The sequence below is a fragment of the Protopterus annectens genome, chromosome 12.part0, assembly GCF_019279795.1.
Source record: "Protopterus annectens isolate FY-2018-M chromosome 12.part0, PAN1.0, whole genome shotgun sequence".
NCBI classification, from domain to species: Eukaryota; Metazoa; Chordata; order Ceratodontiformes; family Protopteridae; genus Protopterus; species Protopterus annectens.
Window position 1 is genome coordinate 579427596 of NC_056746.1, and position 18084 is coordinate 579445679.

At 38.3% G+C, this 18084-nt stretch overlaps 1 protein-coding gene across 1 annotated transcript in view; it reads left to right on the forward strand.

Annotated features, from left to right (window-relative positions):
- Positions 1–18084, forward strand: part of LMF1 (lipase maturation factor 1) — a 4369731-nt gene that overhangs the window by 259529 nt on the left and 4092118 nt on the right. The window contains exon 2 of the mRNA XM_044089721.1: positions 11389–11698. Within this exon, the coding sequence (XP_043945656.1) occupies positions 11389–11698 (310 nt within the window). The remainder of the gene's footprint in view (positions 1–11388; positions 11699–18084) is intronic.

Below are 18084 nucleotides of genomic sequence, written 5' to 3' on the forward strand. Positions count from 1 at the left end.
CCACTAGAGGAAGCAACATCCTTGACCTGGTTATTACCAACATGGGCAACCATTGCTCTACATCAGTAGTCAATTCCTTCCTGGTTAGATTCCGACCACAAGCTAATTGCCATGGAAATCCACATTTCACCCCCCACCCCGCAAAGGTAACCACCATGAAAAACTTCTCCAAAGCTGACTTTGGGCTCCTAAAAACAGAGGTGGCTAACTTTACAGCACTCATGTTAATGGAAAATAGATGCATGACTGCCGAATCATACACCAATGCACTGTACGAACACGTACATAAATGCATGGAACTAGCCATACCCAACAGAACCAAGAACATTTTAAAACTTAAACATTTGTTTTGGGATCTAAAAAAATACAGCTGTCATATTCATGAGGTATGATGGACAAAAGGGTACAAATTAAAGTCGTCATCATCATCAACTCTTCCTATTTTTGCACTAGATCAGGATGTTGCATCAACTCTCGCCACTTCTCTTGATTCAGTGCCACTCTATTAATCTCAAGGCTAAATATACGAATCTGAAATTCAATTAATTCTTTAATCTACAAATTTAAGGGATGCCTTAAAATATCAGAATTGCACCCTCGACTGAGTCATTGGATCTAGAAGTGATGTCTGGAAGTGTATAAGCAAATTAACAGTACATTTAACGAGGAACAATAAACTATAACATGATGATTAGAGAATGACACATCTATATCCTATTTACCAGTGTTAATTTCATAGATTCTCTGAATTATTAGGTGCATAACTTTAAAATAGTTCCTCAACCAATGGAAAACAGATATGTAGGGACTGCAAGGAGTTAAAGCAGTAAGAACCCACTAAAGATGGAATGGAAACATCATTATCCATTTATGTGAGTAGAGGTTGTGTAGATTTCTGAGAAGTGAATGTCATGAGAGTCACAAGCAAAGATCAAAGAGAACCATGTACCTTTTAAGAAGAAATTGAGCTGCATATCTTTGTACTACACCCTTGCAATTCATTTAAAAGGAACTTCTGAGACTGCACTCTGGTGGTTTGTCAGCATTTAGCAGATATTAGAAGCCATAAGCTGTAGCTAATGCTTCATCCAGCCAAAGCTGAAATACTTTCTTTACCAGCACGTGATGCTGTCATGGTTTATTGTTCAGTGTTGTGAGAACTGCTTTACCACTTTTTTCCTAACTTGAAAAAAAAATGTCGTCTTTGCAGCTGACTATGAACTACCACGGGTATCTGTCCTTGATATTGGATGATGGGAGTCACTGTGAGAGCTTCTTACAGTGACTATCTTGAGTGGTATCTTAAGTTAGCTGTTGGTTGCTGCCTGCAGCTATGATATTTTCTTTTATACTTCGTTGATGGATTCCCCTGTTGACTGTGATTCTCAAGATTATGACTACTTGTCTTGAAATCTTATTTTGGTTTCTGGAATTTTGTTGTGACTTCATTAATACGGTTTACTTAAAGCGCGGTTGACAGCCATTGTTTTTAAAAATGGATTTTGATCTGTTTGACTTCATTCTTTCTGGTTTTGCAGTGTTTGGATCTGATTGAACTTGGGTGATTGCTCTTGTTTTTCAATATCCTAGCCTTTTATTTTTTTGCATGCAAACTTAATAATCTTTTAATATGCAAGTGCTTGTTAACTTCGCCCGAGACCTGTTAGTTTTTTTATGTTCATCTGGAGGGACGGCCTGCTGCCTGCCTTTGGAAGTTGATTTCAGGCTTTTCTTTTTGTATTGCTAGTTCATATAGGAACCATACTTTTTGATCTACTGCTTGAGGGGTCTTTCAACTAGATGAAGCAGACTGGTTTAAAACTTTATCTTGACCAAAAAAAAAACCACATTTTTTATATAATTGCACAGCACACAGATAAAAGGCTCAAATCACTGCTAGTAGACACACGCAAACTACACTGGTAGGATTTCTTATTGAAAATGTAATTGGGGTGTTACAGATTGGTGAATTAAAGATTGTAACTCGGAATTTGTACAATTTACATCTGACCAAGTAAATGGAACTCTGTTTAAATGACTATTTCAGCTACTTTGTTGGTTTGACATTCTTTTAAATGTTTTTATTTTGCTTTTATTATATTCTGCACTTGTGTACGTATTTGTGTGTGTGTGTGTGTGTGTGTGTGTGTATATATATATATATATATATATATATAGATAGATATTGTGTGTGTAAAGTGTGTGTGTGTGTGTGTGTGTATATATATATATATATATATATATATATATATATATATATAAACATTTATATGTGTGTGTGTACATGTGTGGTTTTTCAGCACTTGCTGTGGTCATTAGGCACCACTGGTATGTGATTCTTCTAAGGCATAGTTGTGAGATATATTTGATCCTGAGTGTACCCCTAACCATACTAGAAAGAAATCATATTCTGAGACTAGAAATCTATCCTTCTTATGGTACTCAAGGACCTTGTTCTTCACCACAGACTAGTAGTTAGAAATTGTAGCCCAGTGGCTCCATATATGATATCATTATCAAATTTAAGTCCTCTCTCCAATGGGACTAGCTTTATTCCTGATTTGCTGCGTGATATTGGCTTTGGTTGAATTAATTTGATGCCTGACTAAGGTCTAACTTTGTCTCTTTCTTGGGACATCATCATTGCGAATAGGTGTATGCTTTAAATTGTTGAGTGTGTTTTGGGTTTCTTGCAGAGGTACTAACTCCTTGGGGTGTATCATTGGAGCAGGACCAAATTGTATACTACTCCTCTTCCTCTACTGTTTACTAAGTAAAGTTTAAAGTCTTCATGTAAGACTTCACAGATTTCTTTGCCATCTCACTGTTGAGTCACCTAGACTGGATGAGCTTGAATGATTTCATTATTTGGGTTGACTCTAGCTTTGTGGCTTGCATGGAAGATTCCCTTTCTAATATAAAGTAATTTCAAATCCATGTTCTGTTTCTTACTGAAATGGTTGATTAACTTTTCATAGTCAAACTAGACTTCATTAGGTGGAAAACTGTTCAGAGTGTGCTTGTAGAGCTTTGTGTTGATTCATCAGAAATTTACCAGGCTCAGTATTGCCTTTGATGATTGAATGATTGTTTCAAATCAGCATCTTGCTAGTTTTAGACAGGACTCTGAACCATTCAAGCTGCTCGTATCTTATTTGGTTGTTCTTTGTCCATTTAATTTTCAAACTGTCCAATCTTTATATACTGGATCATTTCTATCTGATCATACTAGTCTTCCAGATCTCTTCTCAGCATCTGTTTTTCTTATATAGCTACCACATTATTTCTAACCTTCCCTTTATTGGTAAAGCTATTGAGTAAGAGTGGAATAGGCAGGTTGAACTCTTTATGTAATCTCAAAGACTCTGTTATCCAAATTGTTCTAGTTTCAGAGCTTACCGCAGCACTTATACTGTATACTTTATATGAGTAGTTGGGTAATCATTTTTAGGTAGGACAAAATTATTCTCTCCCGATGCTTCCTGATATTCTGCTCAGCTGAGCCACTTGATAAGTCCTCGGATTGTCCCAGATTATCAGTTGCTTTCTCTGTAGTAAACTTATTGGAGGCCATCACGGCACAGCCACTCTACATACCCACCCCGACTGATCATGAGTGTCTCTGCTGTGAAGGGGAAATCTAATTGTCTGGCAGTTGGCACAGAAGGTTAAGGATGTAAGCTGCAGATGTCCTTCCAATTCACTGTTTCAGTATTCGTTACAATAGAGAGCCTCTGCCAAGGGTGGCCAAACATCTGGCCAGAATACATGACCTCAAACAATATGTTAGAAAACTTTACTTTAATATTATTTTAATTACTTGGTTATGGGTATGAGTGGTTTGAAGATTTCAAGTACTTATAATCCCCCTGTTCATCCAGTCCTACAGCTTTTGGAAAAAATATGAAAGTTGGAAATTCATAATATTTTGAAATGAAATAAATGCGAGAATTATAATAAAAGTAATACTTTAAATGAGTGTAAAGAATTAGAGGATATGAAACATAACTTAACATAGTAATTAGGAAGCTAGATAAAGGGGGAGGGCTAATTGTTATGGAGAAGGATAATTATTTGGGTAGGATGATCAATATATTATTGAAAGATATGTATTCTAGAGTGTCTCTTAATGAGTTAAATATTGCATATAGGAAGATTGCAAACACACTTAATATCTTCTGATACTTTTGTGTTACAGTATTTATTCAATACGGTCAAAGTTTCTCCATTTTAGCATTCTGTTTGTGAACTTCTTAGTTTGTTTTCTCATTTATGCTTGTGTGTTGGTAAGTTCCTACTACAATTATTGAATGCCGTCTGGGGTCACAGCCTTCTATATTCATAAGGCAGATGTCCCCTTAAAGAAAAAGAAAACTAAGCATATTACTCAAGCTCCTAAGGACCCACAGAGTGAATGGCAAAATTTCACTCTGGTTGTTTATTGCTGTGATGTCTTTAAAACCTACTTAGGGAATTTTTGTCCCAGCTCCTCCTGTGGTCCTCTACTCACCTTAAAAGACCCAGGGAACAGGATTCCTCTGAGGAAGAGGAGGCAGATTCAGAAGAGGAATCCCTTGCCTACTCATTTCAGATTCCCTCTCCTTTAGATTATGGGTCTGAGGAAGAGGAACCTACTAGTCCTGATACTACTTTTGAGTAAATTTCTTTTGGGGACACAGTCTCTAGAATGATGGAGTTTTTAAAGTGGGATTGTGCTCAGGTTTCTGAAATACAGAAAAGGTATTATGAGCTACTTCGGATGGATTCTCCAAGACCTTCTGCTATCCCTCCTGTTTTGGCTGCCTTTTTGGATGCCTTTTTCTAATGCTTCTAAGGCTCCGGACTCCGAGCCCCCTGCCCCCAAGAAACCTGATAGGTTTTATAGGGCACCTGAGGACTGTAAAATTCTTTACAGTTGCCCTTCTGCTGACCACTCGGTGGTGTCTGTAGCTTCTGACAAACCATCTCAATTGCTATCTTCCCCTAAGTTACTGCCTTCTGATAAAGATAGCAGAACCATGAAAAGTTTGGTGAAAAAGGTTTATGCCTCTGCTACTTTAGCTTTTAGGGTGGTCAGTTATCAGACCCACATGTATAGGTTCATGTTGGCTTTTCTTTCCCAGGCCTGTCAGGTAATTTCTGATCTTCCTGACTCTGAATGGAAGACTTCTGCTCTTTCCCTGTTAGGGACTTCCTCTCAGATGACTCGTCATTTCATCGTGTAGTTATGATGTAGCAGATGCTTCCTCTTGGGCTGCTGCTTTTGGGTCTGTGATGAAGAGAGATTCTTGGCTTCAGCTTCAACCTTTGCCTGGTGACATTAAGGCTAAATTGATGGATGCTCCTCTGGATAATAAACATTTGTTTGGTGAAGCTACTGCCGCTTTGTTTAACTCTCTTCAGGATAAGGGCAATGTTTTACATGAATTTAAACATGTTTTTGTTTCCCCTGTCCCTAAGTTTCAGAGAAATTACCCCAATAAGCCAGCCTTTGTTCATAGGCAATCTTGCCTCCCCCCAAGGCAAGAAAGGTGGGAAGTGGGCTACTCCTGCTAAAGCTACTCAGACTTCTGTGTCCCAGAAATCTCAATTTTCTGATAAACCAGGTGCTGTCTGGTGATCCTACTTCTCCTAGCTACATTCCTATTTCTCTTCACTTTTCTCCATCTCTCCCTGTTTGTTTAAAGATTTCTCAGGACTCCTGGGTACTGTCCATTATTCAAAAAGGGTACTTCATGGCCTGGAAATCTCTTCCCCCTTTTATGTGAATTCCTCGACCACCTCAGGAACAGTGGTGCTTTGGGATCTCTTGACTCAGGGTACTATTCAAGAAGTTTCACTTTTGCCAAAAGGGGAAAGGGTTTTACTCCAGAATGTTCCTAATACCTAGGAAAGAGGGTACTTGGAGACCACTTTTAGACTTCTCTCATCTAAATACATTTCAGTAGGTTCCATCCTTTTGAATGTTGTCACTTCAGACTTTGTTCCCTGTTTTGCTTCCTCAGGCTTACATGGTGTCTCTGGATCTCAAGGACGCTTATCTTCATATCCCAATTTATCCCCTTTTCAGGAAGTTTTTATATCTCTCTGTTGTTTCCTGGTATTTTCAGTTGTCTGGTTTGCCTTTCTACTGCCACTAGGGTGTTCACCAAATGCCTTGCACCTGTGATTGCTTTTTGCAGGCTAAGGGGGATCCAGGTCTTTCCCTACTTCAATGACCTGTTTCAGGCATCCTCTCCAGAGACCTTGTTGCAAAATCTTCACTTTGAAATCTCCATTCTGCAGAGCCTGGGGTTCATTATAAATTTCAAAAAATCCTTTCTGATTCCTTCTCAGGATCATGTCTTTCTGGGTGCAGGATGCAGACTGTTCCTGTCCTGGCATCTTCCTCCCGAGACCCTAACTCTCCTTTCCTTTTTTCAGTCTCTTCTTCCTCTGACCTCAGTAACAGCAAGGGAATTTCTGAGAGCTCTGGGATTTAGGGCTTCCACTTTTCCTATGCTCCCGTTTGCCAGACCCCACATGAGAAAACTTCAGTGGTTTCTAAAGTAATTTTGGTTTTGGCATTTTCATCCCCTTGATTTTTTAGTTCCTTCAGTTTCTTCTTCCATGTCTAAAGCAGGAACTTAAGTGGTGGATTCAGGAGTTGATACTCAATCCAGGGCTCCCTTTTCATCCACCTCTTCCCTCCCAGGAGCTGTTCACAGGCGCCTTAGACCTGGGACATGGAGCAGCTTTAGGCTCCCTAAATGTGCAGGGAGTCTTCTTGCCTCATCAACAGAAAGAAGGAGAAAAACAAATCTCGAAAATTGCTCTTCTCCTTTGAACTTAACTGCAAGCCTCCCATATCCCTTGAATTTATTTATGCCAACTCCGAGATCACCATACCACAGAGAAAAGAGAATAGTCATCTCGGTCTTAGTATATGTAAGTCTGACCTTTCAGCCATTCAGTGTCCATATTTCAGGACTAGTGCTAGCGGGTCCCAACATTTCAATGGTTTACCATATAGAGCTTAAACATTTTCATAATTGCTAGTGTGACCAACTATTGAATTGTAGCAGAAAGAAGCATCTAGGTCTGTCATTGTTCAGATTTTATTTATTTTTTTAGTTAACAATTTCAGACTACACGTGGATAAGGGAAAATAAGTTATTGCTTTATTTTCTCCTCTTTATAACCATCTATACTAATGAGCTAACAGAGAGAGTACTAGTTAATGAACACCGACAGATCTTTTATCTACTCCTTACTTTTAGAGTTAGGGAACTTCAAAAACAGTATTAGCTGCAACCATAATAGGGAGTGATACAGTCCAAAGATTTTCAGATGTGAACTAGGAGCCCCTGTTACCTTTCAAGTAAAAATAGCACCTATTCATAGGTTCATAGGTGTGTACTAGGCTAATGGCCCTGGAGCCTTTACAAGCCTAGTCCATAGAAGTACCCTGGCATCATGCTGACTGAAGTTAGTTCCCAGTGCCTCTATCAAGTAGAGCCACTGGAGTGATCCCTGGGGTGAGCTTTCTATTTCCCATCCACTCATCAAGATTTCTGTTGAAGAGGTCCAGTGAGGTGCTTTGCTTAATATGTATGGGAAGTCTGTTCCAGAGCATGGGCAGTCTCTGGGTTATGAACCTGTCCCTCCAGCATGTTTTGTTGATTGTGGTAATGAGGTTGAGGTCTCTAGAGCATATGGTGCAGAGGGATTGAGATTTCTTTAGATGTAGCATTTCTAACAGAGCTGGGTCAGACATGGCTTTGTAAGTCAAGCAGAGATCGCCTCTTAGCAGATGATATGAGACAGAGAATAGCTGGAGGTTTTTGAGTCTGTCCATGTAGGACATGTGTTTAAGGCCTTGGATCCTCTTCGTGAGGTACTTTTGTGGCCTTTCCAGCTGTTGCATGTGTCTAATGAGATACATGCCAAATGGGGCATTATATTCGATGGTTGGCCTAATGAGGGAAGAGTAGAGAGAGATGATGACCTCTTTCTTCCTGAATGCAAAACCCTTGGTAATGAGATGTGCCACATAGAAGGGCTTTCTGACCACAGTGACAATGTGTTGGTCGAAGGAGAGGTTGCTGTTAACTTGTGTCCCCAGATCTCTTATAATGCCTTCAGTGTTCAGTGGGCTCACATCAATGTGGTAATTAGTGGGAACTGAGCTTTTCCTAAAGGGGATGATGACACTTCTTTTGGCATTAAGCTTAAGACCATGGTTTCAGCATCGGTCATTGGTCTCAGTGAGGCCTTTCTATATACTGTCTACATCACTTGGGGAGTTAATAATGGCTCCCAGCTTGCAGTAGTCTGTGAACTTGGTCAGCCAGAGTCCCTCCGTGTTGGCCTGGACCTCTGAGAAGTAGATGCCGAACAGGAAAGGACCCAGGACCGATTCCTGTGGGACTCAACTCTTGACTGGTCGGCAGTCTGACTTGGAGTCTGTTACTTTCATACTGTGGGTTCTGTCTGTGAGCCAATTTGCAACATATCTAATGATATAGGGGTTGATGCCTGGTTTGGTGAGTTTATCAATAATTCCTGAGTGGGGAATGGTATCAAAGGCCTTGGCCAGATTGAGGTAGGCTGTATGAACTGCCTTGCCCTCATCCACAGCTCTGGCGACTGACTGAAAGAAGTCAACCAGGTTGAGCAGGCATGATCTACCTTTTACAAAACCAAATTGCGTGGGATCTAGAGTTAGGAGATTACCTATATCCTTTTTAATTAGGTCCATGATGATGATGTGCTCCATAGCCTTACATATCAGACTCGTCAGGCTAATGGGGTGATAACTCCCAGGGTCTGTAGTCACTCCCCCTTTATGGAGAGGGATGACAGTAGCAGTGTGCCATTTGGTAGGGACAAAGCCTGAGGTGAGGCTGTGATTGAACAGGGCACACAGATATGTTGCCAGTTCACTTTGTAGTTCATGTAGAACATATCCATGGATATTGTCGGGTCTCATGGAAACTGTATTCTTGGCCTTAGACATTGCAGCTTTTACCTGTGCTGCAGTAATGCTGGGTGCCTGGTGTTCCTTTGGCCCGTTAGTAGGGGAGAGAGGGGTAAAGTTGGCAGTGAATCTGTCGGCCAGTATGTTGGCTCAGTATATGAGGTACCATTGTGCAGTAACTCAGAGCAAACCTGGGTATTGCCATGGAGATTCTTGATATAACTATAGAAGGCGTTGTGGCTGTTTTTAGTGTCTGCCACAATTCTGCCTTCATAGCTAGCTTTGGAGGTTTTGATGAGGGATCTCGGCTTTTTGTTGAGGCTAATAAGGGAGTTTTTCCAGTCTTGGGACTTCACCTACAGTTTCTTCCTTCTGTTGTAGAGTTTATTAATGGCAGGGGATCACCAGATTGGCTTCCTTTTTTGGAGGAGAGTGTCTTAGTTCTGTTAGGTATGGCTAGTTCCATGCATTTATGTACGTGTTCGTACAGTGCATTGGTGTATGATTCGGCAGTCATGCATCTATTTACCGTTGACATGAGTGACGTGAAGTTAATCACCTCTGTTTTTAGGAGTCCAAAGTCAGCATTGGAGAAGTTTTTCATGGTGGTTATCTTTGCGGGGGTGTGGGTGAGATGTGGATTTCCATGGTGATTATTTTGTGGTCGGATCTAACCAGGGAGGAATTGACTATTGGTGTACAGCAACAGTTGCCCATGTTAGTAATAATCAGGTCAAGAATGTTACTTCCTCTAGTAGGGGTAAGAATGGGCTGGTCCAAGGCATTGGAATTGATGAAGTCTAGGAAGCTTTTGGCCAGTGTATTGGTGCATGAGTAGTTTTCCCAGTTGTTGGAGGGGTAGCTGAGGTCACCTAGTATGAGAGTGTTGGGTTGGACCCTAATAGTTTCCAAGGTGCTTAGGAATGTGGAGTGACAGTTTTGGGACATGGTTGGGGACCTATAGCAGGCTACGACCTGAATCGGCATCTTACCCAATGTTAATTTTACCTGAAGTTTCTCCGATGTGTTATGTAGGGCTACTAGTCTGGAGATGTGCATATCCTCTATGAATATAAAGACACCACTGCCTTTGGAGCTTTGGTCCATGTTCTGGGGCCAAAAGGTGTGGAATGAGTTATAGCCTGGGGTGCTTTCTGCTCCTTTAAACCAGGTGTCCGGTACAGCAGAAGTGTCAGTGTTCTACATTTTGAGGAGTGCTTCGAGCAAGTGCATCTTGAGATTTAGACTTCTAACATTGAGCAGCATGACCCTCAGTTTGCATTTATTTATAGCTATTACTGTGGTAATTTGGTAGACTGCGCTGGTGGTGCTGTGGTAGCGTTGTCTCCTCACAGTAAGACATTGTCCTGTTCGATTCTCAGCTAGAGTGTCTTCTGTGTAGAGACATGCGTGAATGGGCATACCTTCTTTGAAGGTTGTGCGTCAGAGCCAGCAACTCGGCACGTAAAAATCTACTGCCAATCATTAGCGGACCGCAGTTCCGCTGTGGCGACTCCTAACCGGGAAAAGCCGAAAGACACAACAACTGTGGTAATTTGGTCTTTGGAACATGGTCTAAAAAGGCACTATAGGGGTGGGAAGAGTCTTAGCCAGTATCCAGAAGCCCAGGGGTGACAGATGCAGGTCATGTCTTCTCAAGCAGACAGATACTGGATCCCCTTAAAATGACACCAGAAACTTAGCCAGTACACTTTTAAAGCTGTGTTAGGAGGCTCAGTTTGTGTGGTCTTAACTTATTATTGATAACTGTATATGTTGACTCTTGCAAAACAGAGAAGTAAATGCCAAAAACTGAACCCTGGGATACACCACTAGTGACAGGTCTTATGGAGGAAATACTTTTAGAAACAAAATTGTCTGTGGCATGTTTGAAGTGCTCTACATATGAAAAGTTAGTGGTTAATCAAATGCCACCTCTCTGAATAATAAGAATCAATTTAAAAAAAAAATCTCACTCAGGAAGTACTGATGTAGGCAATTATATGCTCACACAGTTGTCTTTTGTGTTGCAAATTTATTGTAGGGTACAGTGGGCTTGCAGTAGTTTGTTTCTGTTGGATGGATAAATTGGGATACTCTTTCCTGTGTATGTTTTTTGTTGGTTTGTTTAATCATTTTCTGATATTTGAAAATCCTTTCAAGCTGCAGTCATTTTGCAGACCTGACATTTGTCTAACACTTTTTACCAGCAGTGAATTGCATATGTATGTGTATAAGGGTTGATGAGGTTTTGAAGGCAATACCAGGGTATAATCTAAATTTTACACACAAGCTTTTTGGTCTGGTACTAATGAAATAGAGTGAGCCATTTTCTAATGAAATCTAAAAACCATGGCAGAAATTAGCCTGGATTGCACAGAATATTGTTAATGTTTATATGTCTGACTAGGCTTTTTTCTTCTTCTCAGGTGTTGCATTTTTAGTTGCTTACAATCAAAATAAATCTTTAATAGGACAAAATGGACTGCTGCCTTGCAAACTATATCTACAGAGTGTCCAGCGCTACTTTAAAGGAAAAATTGACATGGATGCTGTGAGCTACACGCCGACAATTTTTTGGTTGTTGGATTGGTCTGACATGGATATGAACTTGGATTGTGTTGCTTTACTTGGCCTTGGTCTTGCAACCTTTGTGTTTATTACGGGTTGTGCCAATATGATTATAATGACGGTTCTGTGGATTCTTTACCACTCACTGGTCAATATTGGACAAATCTGGTAGGTACCGATAAAACATATTGTTTGGAATATATGAAATGTAACATTTTGCTGCTTAAAATTAAGACATTTTCTATTTTTGTTTCATTTATGTTTATGGCAGTTGGGCATGGCTAGAACAAAGGCAGATCTAGTAAATGCATTTCTGTCTTACATGTATACCATGTCTAAAGCACACTCAAGAAAGCAGTTACTCTGATGAATATATCAGATTGCAATACGTAGTCATGTCATGTGACATGAGAGAGTGAAATTATAAGCCCTAAACTGTTGTTTTATAGAAAGGTAGGAGTACCACTTTTATTTGTTCTGCCTTACTGTTTACATCTGTTGTCAGTTTATGTAGGTGGTACAGCTGAAATATCTTGGCATACCATCTGTATTTTTTAATCATTGAGAATGTAGAAAACAGACATTTTTTCCACATTCTTACTTTATTGAGTCTCAGTAAAATTCAAGTTATATCTGCTGGACCAAGAATAAAATGATATTAGTAAATGATGCTTAGCTTGGAATATTATTTTCATTAATTACATTTTTTGTAATGAATTGTTTATATACATGGTACATATTTAAACTGTTTTTAGTTTAGTGTTGTGGTTTGAAAAAGTAGTTAAGATAGTATCCAAAGCAAATTAAAGCATTTGGTATGAAAAAGTGTACAGTGCGCTCAGTTCTGCCATAATGTTACTAAATGTTGGTAGAATGTATATCATTATTAGTGAAACTGAATGCAGTCATGGCTTACATGAGTCGTCCAAGTTATGAATCTGTACTTCTCATTATGGTATTTTACATGCAGATATTGCTTACACATGCTTGATACTTTAAATGGTTTTAATTCTAGACACAGCAGTATAGGTTAGAAACAGACTTGGCATTTCCATTAAAATGTGTGTTTTAGTTGAATGCTTATCATGATATGCATGAAACAACTTACAGTTATAAAAGAAAACATAAGTCTTAGTGCTATCGTATTTATGTCTCCTACTGAAAATACTTACTTGTGCTTTTCTGTGTCACTGTGGAAGTGAAGCGTCACAGGAGATTATGTCAACATGCCACATTTGTATTTGGCTTCTTGTGGTCAGCATGCTTTAGCAAAGTTTATAGAACATAGTCATTCAATATAAGCAGTTTCCAAGATAATGAGGTGTATGGTATGGAGGGTTTAGATATTAAATTGCATTGGCAGTGCTTTTCTACTTAGCTCGCTGATATATTTTTGAATCAAACAAAGCAGTATTGGAGTGCAACTCTGGAAGAAGCCTAAAAGCATATATGTTGAGTTTTTATCTGGGCTCTTGCTGTTGTGTAATTCGGTATGGCATATTTGCTATCCTTAGTTTACAGAGAGACATAGATCATACCCTGTTTAGAGATGTTAGGTGGAGGCAGTGTAAGTAATGACATAGTTCTGAGCCATTTATTTGTGTTAGAAATCTGAAGTTAATATTCAAAGCATACCAGTGTAGGCACCGGAATATTCAGTTTCAAAAAGTGGAAGTTAATGCAGCAGAATAACATAACGATGAGTAAATTAATTGAAAAAAAACAGTAAAAAATGTAAAATAAAGAGCTCTGACATATGCCAGGTTTAGACAAGAAGGAAAGATGCAAAATGAGCTCTCTCTCTCTCTCACACACACACACACACACAGACACACTCTATCAAAAAAATGATCAACTTTCATAAAGATTATAAGGGCATATTTTTGAAGAACCAGAGAAAATAAAATTTGTAGAGTATGTAAGGAAAGGAGGCAGTGCTAAACTGAGTAATAGATAAAAAACGTTGTGGTTGTGCTAAGAACAGTGGCTGTGAATGAAAAACTCTAAGTATAAACAGTTAAGCGTCAAAATGATAAATCTTTGAAAGTTATCATAGTTTCAGATTTTAATCATCTGTTTGTTTTATTTGAACCTCAGCAAAAAGGATAAAAAAGCAAAAAACAAGAGAATAAAAATAATTGTAATTTTTTTAGACTATTGTTCATCAGTTTCTCTCCACTTGATAAACTTGAATGGTGTTTGCCTAGTTAATGCTTATTAATCTAGCACTAAATTTGTATCTCCATCCATCTATTTGTCATAATGTACACACACACACACACACACACATGGTTGCGGCATCTGACTATGACTGCACAGCGGAGGTCAAATAAGTCTCAAGTAGATTATTGTGGGAGTGTTTATTTTGCTTTAATATTACTTCTACTATAAACAGGCACTGTCTTTACCTCCTAAGGTTTATGTGCCAGTGATGTCTCTCATCAAACATAAAACTTTTCAAGATGCATCCGATTGACTGCCCTAGTAGTGATTCATGGCCATTTAGGTTCCAAGTAGACAATCATAACTGTTTGGATTAAGAGACAGCAGGATTGCTGTTTGTGTGAAATCATTGTGTAGTTTATCCTTTCCTCACTGTTGTGTGACTAGGAAGGTAGTATGTCATAGCAAGGAGGTGTGAGGATCAAAGTTATTTTGTGGTATGCTGGAGGCTTCCCCGCCCAACTTCAAGAATTATTTTTATGATGGCTGTAGGTAATTTGTGTTCTCTGTCAGTTGTGAACAGTTGAATTATGACTGTCTCTGTTTCGTTAATAATGGAAGCTGTTTTACATTTCTTAGAAACTCAACTATTTTAGTCCAGTTCGAGTCCTGATGGGATGCATCCTGAAGGCCATTCACATACTTTCATCATATTGATCACTGCTGCAATAGCCCAAGTTGTATGGATTACATTGTGGCAAGGCTATAACAGCCGGCCAGCTTCAAAAGCTTCAGGGCAACTTCCACATGCTCAATTAGATAGTTTCAACTGTGTTCTCTAAATAATGGATTTGGACACCAAGCCCTTCAGAGCTTTTCTGCCCACTAAAGAAAGCACTACTCTGAGGGCTTTCAAGGATCGACAGTCAGCTTGTGCTGTTCCATTGCTGGGCAGATAAGTTTCCTTTGGGTAAAAAAAAAAAAACTTCCTCATTTAAAACTTATTTAATCTGTACTTTCTTGGTTAGGAAACTTATTTTTGAAATAGGAGTTTGTGTTTTAATGGACTGTCACAAGACTTGATTGTACTTGTAAATGGGAACATCCATTTTTGTGTCAGTATAAAAGTTGCTAAATACCGTCTAGAACTACTTTTTCTGTGGAAAATTTGTGTTTGCTTACTTTTTGTACTTATTACTGTTTTTTTACTGGGAAAGAGTGACTGTTTGGGACCTTGAAGCTTTACTAACCTGTGTTACTTAGTTTTCCCTGGGAAAAAAAGAGACCATTTTTGGCTAAACCATGGAACAAACTACGTGTCCCGTGATCGGTCCTTTTTCCAGCCACAAAAAGAAATAGTAGTTTAAGCAAGCAGCCTTTCCTGCAACAGCAGACTACCAATTTGCCCCATCTGCAGGTGGGTGACTACTATAACCAAAGCTGATTCCTCAGAGCAATCATCTTTTTTTCCCCCAGATCACTTTGGTGTACCACCTACAGCCAATGTGAACTGGGAGTTAGCCGCATCCTCAGTGGCTGTTGGGGTCCCCTTAGAGGGAAAAGAGACATCCACTCTTGTCCATCTTGGGATAAAGGCCAGTGGAAGACTTCCCTGTTTAGCCAGAATGTTGTGCCCGTCTTTGGAGAAGCTGTCGTTGCCAGTACTGAGTCTATTTACCCCATTTTGTTTTCAAAACGAAACCGAAAACTAAACATTTATTTACTCCTGTTCAGATCCGTCTGTTCATTATGCTTATAATGGTGTTACTTCAGGCTGTTGATCTCTCTTCTAAAGTGATTTCTTGTAAAAGGAAAAGGAATTCATCTTTTCCTGAAGATATTCAAGTTTCTGACTCTCTACAAGAGAATGAAGGGATAGATGCAGGGTTTTCTCCTCAGACATCTGATTTAGACTCAGAAGAGAGCATTGTATCTGATTATCCCTGTGATGGATTCTCTTCTGTGAGACTATTTACAGAATGTGTCAGTGTTTTCAGTGGGAGAACACTGAGATTTCTCACTCTCTCAGAAAATGCTATGAGCTGTTACAAATGGAATTTCCAGAACCTTCTCCCATCTCTCCTGTGCTGCAAACATTGCAGGATGTGTCGGTTACTGTCTGCAATTTCCCAGACAGTCCTGCAGTCCCTAAAAAGTAGATAAATTGTGTAAAGTTCCTCAGTCTTTCACGTTTGTATATACTATCCCAGTACTGACCTCACAGCTTTAGCTTTAGTTAATACACCTGCTGCTAAGCATTTAGTTACTTCTAATCCTTCCCATTCTGACAAGGATGGTAAAATGATTATTAAGTCTGGGAAAAACGTGTATGCTTCTGCAACTTTGATTTTCAGAATTTTGAATTGCCAGACTCGTATATTAAATTTTATTCTAATTGTGAAAAAGTGAGGAATGTTTTATTTGCATTCCTTATTGTGAAGAAAAATCTGCTTTGTGTGGTGTAGTTACTTCCATTTCACAAGTTTTATCCCATTATTTAAAATGAGTTTATAATTCCATAGATACTTCATCTAGGGCTATGGCCACTGGTACTCTGTAGAGGAGGAGGTTTGCCTGGCTATGTTCTCAAAACCTCCTAGAAGATTTAAAAAAAAAATGAGATTTTAATTCTTCTTTTAATAGAGTGTTCGTTTTTTAATCCTCTGTTAAAGAAATTATCCAAAAGTGTGATGAGAGGTTTTAACTAATTCAGGTAATCTCTCAGATTTTTCAGCCCTCCTTTTCCAAAATTTCTAAGGGATTCTCTACCCACCTTGTCCAGTTTCAGCAACAAACTAACTAAACAGTCTCAGCAAAGAAGCTGAGGCAAGGAAGTTCCAAAAAGAATGCAGGAACCCCCCAAAACAAAGGGCTGTCAAACAAGTCAGGATGACTGTTAAAGGGATTCCTCTGACAATTATAGAACTGTGGAATCTAACATTAACATCATTGCTCAGACATTTGAAGCATTAGACCCTGAGTAGCTCCACCCACCCCTGCCACTGAGGCATTCTTTTTTTTTCAAAACAGGTTTATTGTTTTAACATATAAGAGAAATATCATAACAATTTTATACAAGTAATTAAAAATAGGTATTATTATAATATTTAACAAAACAACTAAAGTATTTACAAAGACATCCACTACAATCAGATCAATTAATTAAACTAAAATACCATGCTATTGAAATTAAAATTTTTTTAACAAATTTTGTAAATTATCCCATACAATAAAATAAGATGTTTTTCTATTTGTTCTAGTCCTAATTGTTTTTATTTCCATATGGCACACTATATTCATAACATTTTTAAATTCATTGAACGAAGGAGGTGTATCTGAAATCCAATTTCTAGTTATTATTTTGCTAGCCACTGCTAGAATAGACCATAACAAGGGAAGCTTAACCTTTTTAACACTTTGAGGTACAGGTGTGTTGAATAATATAAGAGATTTAGAAATAATGAAATTATCTGTAAAAAGAGCCTGCAAAATTCATTAATTGACTTCCAGTATTCTTTCAATTTTATACAGTCATAAAACATATGAGCCCAGTCAGCATTAATTTCTACATTACATCTCTTACATAGATTATCTTTATTATTTATTTTATTCATCATCAAAGGTGTATAAAAAGATCTATGTAAAATTTCCATGTATAAAGTCTCCAGACAATGGAAGACGTAGTTCTATAAGCAGATTCCAATATATATTGTTTATCTTGTTGATTTGGTGGGTCCCCATTAATAGAAGTGAAATAATTCCAGTATGAATCTACACTGTAAAAGTTTCTTGTCTGATAACTTTATGTATGTATGAAAGTTTACCTTTATCAGAAACTTTATGTTGTAAATTTAATATCAAGTAATCAATCAGTGTTGGAATAGATTCTTTAACAGTTATAGACATTAAATCTATTTTATTAATGAGATGTTGTCTAAAGGTCTGAACCTCTAACCAGCAAGTTTCTCTTAGATCAAATTCTTGTTTTAAGAAATCTAGATTTTTAACTTTATTATCAGATATCAACTGATACCAGTACTTTAGATCATTATCTATAGCTAAATGAGTTCCTTCAGAAGTAGATGACAAAAGCATACCCTGAGTATACATTATAGGAAATACAATAAAATTTCATTCCCTATACTTAGGGTGCATGAATATAAAGTTACGATAACTAATAATAATATTTAATGGGTAACAAACCATATGTTTAGGTGTAATAGGTGAAGTACAAAATTCCTTTAGTAACCAAAACATGGAGTTATTTACAATCATATTTTTATGTGTTAAGGAGATTTTCATGAAGTGTATACTAATTAGCTCCCAATAATCTTTCCATTTTGTGACATATGACTGATCTGTTAATAAAGTAATAACTTTTACAATAGAAG